Here is a 7701-nt window from a genome sequence, read left to right as displayed (position 1 = left end):
AAGAGCAACATGCAATTATATCTGCTGAGAGAGGGAGAATTAGCGTAAGGCAGTTTGGGGCAGTTGTCTGCTCAGGTAACTTAAGCTCAGTTGAGTAATTGGCTTTGAGCCCTGGAGCCTTCTTGGGCAGTTTTTCTTCTTGCAGGGGGCAGAAGGAGCTTGGCCATAACTCTTGAGTCTTTGGTTCCTGTTTCAGTCACAACCCCTCACAGCTGCCCCTGCAGGAGATGTGTGCTCTAGGAGGCAGACAATGCCCCAAGCTCCCAGCATTCTAGCTGGACCCTACCCCTAGACATCTGACCACAAGCCAGACATGCCACACCTTATACAATATAAGGGACGGTTTGCCCCCTCCCCTGCCATGGACCAGGTTTCTTGCGGGGAGCCCTTCCTTGTTCCTCGGGGTGATGAGAGTTCTAGCCAGGTGTGCAAGGGATTCGGCGCATGATAAATAGAGTCAACGCAAAGAAGTGTACTATCTGAATGTATTTCTTAAAAATGGCATGAGGCTTTTACAATCATTGCAAAAGAGAAATGAAAAACCTGGCAGCTCAGTAGTCAAGGTACATCTGAGGTTACCTGAAACACACTGGGTCTAAAACAGCAGCCATCTCCTCTGGACTGGTGCAACACCCCCAGGCTCCGAGCACGGGTGCACCAGCCAGGAGGATAGAGGCTCAAATCTCAAATCCTCAATGCTGCGGATTAAGAGCCCCCCCCAAGAAAACCGGTCCGTGGCACTCCTCTCTCTTGCTCTTTATCTCTGCTCTCCCTCTCTTGTTCTATGTCTCTTCTCTTGCCCCTTTTCCTCTCTTGTCTTCTTCCTCCTCTCTCTTGCTCTTTGTTCCTCTCTTGTTTTCTTCCTTTCCTTTCTCTCTCTCTCTCTCCTCTTCTCTTTCCTCTCCTTTTCTTCTCTCTACTTGACTGGCTTATTTTCTCCTTCCTACAATAAAATATCTCATTTATACATTGCCTCATTTTTAACTAACACACAGTGTAGCCACAGGTCAGCACCAGGGAGAGATAGAGAGCCATCGGCCTCAGCAGCAGGCCCCGCCCTTGATACACAACTGTGGCCTGATGTGTGGCCAACTGCCACGGCCCAGTGTCCCTCAACCCATGGGAGAATTCAGGGTTCCAGTACTCGGGTGGGCAAGGAGTGACAAACAGAGACGAACACAGGAGAGTCCTGAATCTGAGTGTAATTTCTCAAAGTAAGCATCAGACTTTTATAGTCAATACAGATGCCAAACGAAGTTAGCTAATACACCAGTCAGGGTCATGGACAGGAACCAGACATCGGTGACCACAACAAAGTCAGCCCCATCAAAAGTCAGCCTGATCTTAGCAGCCAGGTGTGAATGGTTCCTATTCTAGTCGACTGTATAAACTACCACCAGCCAGCCCTAGGTAAACACCCAACTATGCTAGTCTTCTAGGCTATCAGAAGTGTGTACCAGGGGGTCCCATTCTTGCTAACCTTCACATTACTCTAGCTTCTGGGAGTGACTCTGCTGTAATTCTAAATTTGTGGCGGATTTCCATTTACCAGGGGAGCCCACCAGCTTCCCTCTAATATGTAAAGTAGTCTGCCATATGTGACTATAATTCGAATTCTAATTTTACTTTGTTGCCAGTAAACTTCAATGCCTGATTTCTTTCACTCTCTCTCTAACAACCCTGGAGGCAATTTGTCTGAATAAGTAACATTCTTTAGGAAGTTCTAAGCCGAGTCAGCTCAGCACCGACTAAGATGTTGGAACACTGGTAGCGGCCAGGAAACAACACCCAATCCAACTCGACTACTTGCAAATCATTCCTTAGGGACACCTCTGTACCTAATAATAAAACAATACAGAAAGGAAGCACGCAAGACCCTCCATCGACTATCACAAGGACAAATCTGGACCACATCTGTGTTAGGGGACACCAAGAACTTCCAGGAGACCAGTTTCTTTGAAACTTTTTGCCTCGGAGACTGCAGCCAAGCTTTTGGACTCAACATGCAGACTCCACTGGAGTGGGTGTGGCAGCCAATGAACCCTTGCCCTGCCCTAATAGAACAGCTGCACTGCAACTTTTCCCCGTCCTTTGTTTGCTTTCGTTCCCAGACCCCAGAGGCATCCAGCGGCATCTGTGGTGTCCAGCGGCTGGGAACCTATGTCCCTGGCTTCCCAGCAGGCCAAGGGACTCCCTTCAGCTGTCTCGTTTGCCTCCCGCAGACTGGGACTTGATCGCCCCCTACCCTACCTCCCACTGAGGTAAATTGCACCAACACCTTACACTTTCTGGTTAGAGCTCAGCTTCTCTGGCCCCAGTGTAAGGTCACACTACCCTAAGCCTGTTTTCCTTGGCGACCTGGGTGCTTGCAGGTAGATGAGATGCCATGAATCTGAAGGACACAGAGAGACATGGAAGAGGTAAGAGGGATAGTGGGGGATGACGTAAGGTTTTAACTTTTCTTCCCATTTAAAGTGCTAAGCACACTAACATTAAGATTAGAAACCAAGAATCTTAGCAGCGCCTTAGGAATTCACTGAGGTCAGAGCTGTGTCCATCAAGCCAGGGCGTGAAACTTCCATTTCTCAAAAGCCACGTTGAATTTCCATCCAGATTCATGTTTTCCTCTTTTATTTTTATGATAATAGAATACCAGGACAAATTTTATCATTTCCATGTGTGCAATTTATTCATTAGATATCACAAATATGGACTCTCCTTCATAGATTTAAGATTCTTTCTATGTGGTCACAGAGAGATGACCAATTTATACTAACAAAAAAGATAATATTTAAAATTTTATTGATCAAATTTTTAAACAAATTAATAATTAAGATTATTCTGTTCTGTAAGGGTTTTGTTGCTTATCTTTGTGTACAGATATCATGTCACTTATACACAGTCCCATTCAAGGAGAAGTAATGTGTAATCCAAAAGAATTATCCCTTCAAGAGGTCCCAGAAAAGCTAAAGGTTACGTAAGAGTGGAATAGATGATGAATTTTGATCCAGTTAATATTAGGATTAGTTCACAACTAAAAATAACAATGTCCCTTGGTCCCAAAATATGACAGGAGAAGATGCTAAAGTATCTGAGATCCATGAAGTAGTGATAGGAAATCAGGATCCGGGTAGCTCTGTGAGTATTCTGGAAGCACGCACACACACACACACACACACACACACAAACGCACACGCACATGCACACGCCTGTGCTCAGAGAATATAGTACCAGGAAGCATTCGTGAACAACAAAAGACCAATCAGGAGCTGATCGTACACAATCACACTCGGGTCTTTATTTACAAACTCAAGCCTGAGCTTAACTCACTGTCAACCCACAGGACAATTTCAGTGGAGAAAAGCAAAGCCCCGAACACTCATAGGGACAAATTTTTACAGGAAATGACAAGCAAGGGGTGAGTGTTTCTACCCTGCCAAGCATCTAATCATGGGGGCTACTGGGCCCTTTCACATGATTGCCCTTTAACAGCGTTGTACAACATACCATTCGAGTCATCATCAGGGAAGCCAATGCTGATCTGATCTTAACTGACCTTTGAACCCAGTCCTCAAGCTCTTGCCCCAGAGATAAATGACAATACCTAGTTAAAGGATAAAGCATACCTGTCGTTTGTGATCCATCATTACACTTAACTATGTAAGACAGCAACATGTGATCAGCAGAGACAGGGCAAACACTTGCTTTGAGATTTCTCTGTGACTTCCTAGGAGTTCCTGGAGAGTCAGAGTGAGTTCAGATTAATCCATCGGATTATTTGAACAGATATTTCCACAGTATGATCAGTTGTCCTAAAGATTAATGCCATGATGCAATACTGCCCAGCAGATATGGCTCAGTATCAACTGTGACTAAGTCCTGGGTAACTTTGTGAGTGTATTTGTAGTGTGCTGCTATAACTATTGTTAGGATAAATTGGTTGTCAGTAGAATTTAAAAAAAAAAAAAAGGAAGGAAAAAAAGAAAAGAACCCAAAGAGATCTTACCAGATGCAAAAGAGTGTTAGCCATAAAAAAGGACACACTTGTCTCTGTGTGCTCACTGTGAACTTCCTAGGCTCTCAGACATCCTCAACCACAGCCTCTAACCCTCTAAACTGTTGACCTTTACCAGAGCTTAGCTCATAGGATGTCAGTGTGGTGACAGTGTCATTTTTACCCAAACCAGAATACTTCCTTAAGTAATGTGACATCGACCAGAAGCAGAGGTGCATAGGTTTAAAATGCCTTTGAGGTCCCTGAGCCCATACCTCCTTCCTCCCTTCTAAGAGCTGTGTCTCCTCTGCCCTCCCCCATCCTGAGCAGCCTTCCTGGGAAGATGCCACCAGTCCTGATTCTCCTGACCCTTCTCCTGACACTTTGAGCTGGAGCAGGTGAGTTACCAACCCTGTCCCAGAGGTGCCATCCCAAGAAAACTCTGCTGCCTTTCTGTCCAGCAATAGTCAGAAACAGTCCTGGCACTGAACCTAGGAGCTTTCTGAACCTCAGGTACCAAACCCAGATTTGGAAATCTGACACTGGTTAGATTCTCAACAAGGTCTGAGGAAGGGAGGTGTTCTCAGAAATGTAGTAGCTTCTCCCGGCCTTTTTCCTCACATGAAGACTGGATCATCTTTAGAAAAAGATGTGGCAAGAAATTCAAAGATCAAAAATGTGCATCATAACTTTAGCCAAAGGACAAGGCGGCGTTAATGATGAACTGGCCATTGGGTATGGCTACCAGCTCAAGAAAATTAGCATCATTCATTAAGTCCACTCTCAGCCCTGCAGAAGACAGAGGCCCAGGCTGACGAGATCCTGTACTGCACACTTCACCAGCTTTGCAGGCTAGTTTTAGTTGGCCTTTCCCTTTCTTCTGCAGGTCCCCAGCTACTCCCATCTGGGACAGCACATTAACTACTCCAATATGTTCTTGGCTATGAATTCCACCAGCACTGACACACCAAACCCCTAGATAACTACAAGCCATTCACTGATGCAGCAAAAAGCATCTACTGGGCACCCAAGATATGTTAGGCACAACATTCTAATTCTACAGGGGTTAGGATGACTCACTAACAATCAAAAACCAACATGGATATTTGTAGAACTCCTATAGCCTCTACACAGTGAAGTCACAGCTTACCCCTCCATGTATTTGTAAAGCAGGGGCTGGAAGACAAGTGCTACCCACCCTTTCTCAGAACATGGCTCTGAGGCTTAAGAGTCAGCAATAAGTGTTCTATATGCACGAATCCTCTCTGCAACAGGCTTGGCAGATTGCAGGTCTGACATCCAATCGCTCCCTCCCTAGATCTCCTTTCGAACCCTATTGCTTCCACACCATAGTCTAGCCTTTGTGTTTTAATTTCAGAGGAGATCATCGGGGGCCATGAGATCAAGCCCCACTCCCGCCCCTACATGGCATATGTTAAATTTCTGAACACTGATGGAAAGAAGAGTGCCTGTGGAGGCTTCCTGGTTCAAGACAACTTCGTGCTAACAGCTGCTCACTGCAACGGAAGGTGAGGAGAAGCAGCTAGCCCATGTTTACTGAGTTCCCCACAGGAGGTTCTGTCCTCTATTGCAGATGATCCCATGTGAGCTCTCTTGAAGGAAGGACTGTGAAAATGGGAGTGAGATGAGAGGCAAATGTAGGGCCAAGGGTGAGAGATCAGAGCCAGCAGCACACTTGAGTTGATCAACTACACTGGCCAAACTAAAGCAGTGGTTGAGGTTGAAAGTTCACATTAAAACACAATACAGGCGGGCAGTGGTGGCACATGCCTTTAATCTCAGCACTTGGGAGCAGAGACAGGCATATTTCTGAGTTCGAGGCCAGCCTGGTCTATGGAGTGAGTTCCAGGACAGCTAAGGCTATACAGAGAAACCTTGTCTCGAAAACAAAAACAAAAACAAAACAAAAAAACAAAAAACAAAAACAAAACAAAACACAGTACAGGCTATGGAACGTTGTCTCGATGCAAGAGGGAGCACCCAGGAGTCCCATGTCCTTGAGAAGCAGAGAGCAGTAGATCTGACCCTGAGGCCCTCCTGTGTCCTCAAGTCCCCTCAGCTAGAGCCCCACCCTGCCTACCCTGCATTTCACAGCTCCTGGACTGCATCTTTTCTGACTGACTCCACAACTCTCCTCTCCACTCTGCTCTCTCCACAGCTCAATGATAGTCAAGCTGGGAGCCCACAACCTTGCAGTTCAGGAAAAGACACTGCAGATCATCCCTGTGGCAAAAGCTATTCCCCACCCAGCATATAATCACATGGACCATACCAATGACATCATGCTATTAAAGGTGAGACCTGATACCCTCTCACCTACACTCCTCTGCCCACTCCTTTTCTCTCACCCCCCCGTCTCTCACAGTGTGTCAGTGCTCTGCTTGGTGCAGGGCTAACCATTCCCTCCTGCTCTGGTCCTGCATCTTGCCTCTTATCCCTCCTGACTTTGAAAGAGTCTCGGGCTAGCAGGCTCCTAGCTGTGCTGGTCTCTCCTCCCAATTCCCTATCAGCTGGAGAGTAAGGCCAAGAGAACTAAAGCTGTGAGGCCCATCAAGTTGCCCAGGCACCATGCCCAGGTAAAGCCAGGACAAGAGTGTCATTTTGCTGGTTGGGGGAACATATCCATCAATGCCACTAAAGGATCTGCCCGCCTACAAGAGGCTGAACTGATCATCCAGGAGGATGAGGAATGCAAAAAACGCTTCCGTCACTATTTTAACACTATAGAGATTTGTGCTGGAAACCTAAAGAAAATGCAGGCTGCATTCAAGATGGGCTTCAAGCATTTAACGGACAAAATGCAGGGTGAGTTGAGAAGAGACCTGGGAGAATAGCCAAGCTCTCAAGCCTCAGCTCAGAGAAGGGACAGCTCCAAACTCAGCTTTGGTCTCTTGGGTGGGTGACTCAAGAGTGTAAGCTTGAAAAAATTCTGTCATCCCCAAAAGGATAAATTATCTCAGGGCATCCATGAGGACTTCAGTGAAAGTCTAGGACTGGGATACAAGGAAAAGTGGGGCCTCCCTGGACCTCTGGTACTGAGGGAATTGGGAGAACCTGTCTTGGCCCTGATCTAAAGTTAGCATTGCCAGGAGGTGGTGGGGAGAACAGAGCCAGAGGGAGCCAAACTAAGTTCTTCCTTTGTCTGCCCACAGGGTGACTCTGGGGGACCCCTCGTGTATGACAACAAAGCTTATGGAGTTTTGTCTTATGTCAAAGAAAATAGGATCTCTCCAGGAATCTTCTCAAGGTTGTACACTTCCTGCCATGGATAAGCAGAAACATGAAGCTCCTCTAACAAGTGTTAAACCACCTGTGCCCGACCAGCCTGTCTGAACTCAGGCAAGAACCACGTGGAGTGGGCAACAAAGGCTGAAAATTCATAATAAATAACCTCCAGAGTGCATTTGACTGAAGTTCTTTGCTGTGTCAGCCACTTCATGGTTTGTGCACCTCGCTGGTCCAGGCAGACCTCCCCTGTCACTTCTGGGGTTTCCTTCCGCCTCCTTCCCCAACCCCTCCTCTTACTGGAACTTCAGGCCACATAATTCCCACATGTTTATCACCCATACATGGTAGGAGGTAGGGTGTTTTTCTTTGTTTATATTTTGAAGATAGGTTCTCACTGTATACTTCTGGCTGCATGGAGTTTGGTATGTAAACCTTCCTGGCCTTCTTTTTTTTTTTTT

The 7701-nt window shown here is 46.4% G+C and overlaps 1 protein-coding gene across 1 annotated transcript; it reads left to right on the top strand.

The window, feature by feature from the left end:
* Window positions 1-5419: 5419 nt before the first annotated feature.
* Window positions 5420-7416, top strand: LOC116084529 (granzyme E-like). Its single transcript, XM_031361589.1, has 4 exons — window positions 5420-5522; window positions 6161-6309; window positions 6526-6784; window positions 7166-7416. The coding sequence occupies exons 1-4, from the start codon at window positions 5420-5422 to the stop codon at window positions 7285-7287; spliced, it is 633 nt and encodes a 210-aa protein (XP_031217449.1). The 3' UTR covers window positions 7288-7416.
* Window positions 7417-7701: the final 285 nt, after the last annotated feature.

Source organism: Mastomys coucha, unplaced genomic scaffold, assembly GCF_008632895.1.
Source record: "Mastomys coucha isolate ucsf_1 unplaced genomic scaffold, UCSF_Mcou_1 pScaffold9, whole genome shotgun sequence".
Lineage (NCBI taxonomy): Eukaryota > Metazoa > Chordata > Mammalia > Rodentia > Muridae > Mastomys > Mastomys coucha.
Note: the sequence above shows the minus strand (reverse complement) of the source record. Positions and strands in the feature narration are given on the sequence as shown.

What these genes read in the sequence shown, in the direction of transcription:
- LOC116084529 (XM_031361589.1), top strand. Translation starts at nt 5,420, where the DNA reads ATGGCATATGTTAAATTTCTGAACACTGATGGAAAGAAGAGTGCCTGT. An exon ending in AGCTGCTCACTGCAACGGAA is followed by an intron (nt 5,523 to 6,160) that starts GGTGAGGAGAAG and finishes CCTCTCCACTCT; the next exon opens with GCTCTCTCCACAGCTCAATG. An exon ending in GAAAATGCAGGCTGCATTCA is followed by an intron (nt 6,785 to 7,165) that starts AGATGGGCTTCA and finishes TTGTCTGCCCAC; the next exon opens with AGGGTGACTCTGGGGGACCC.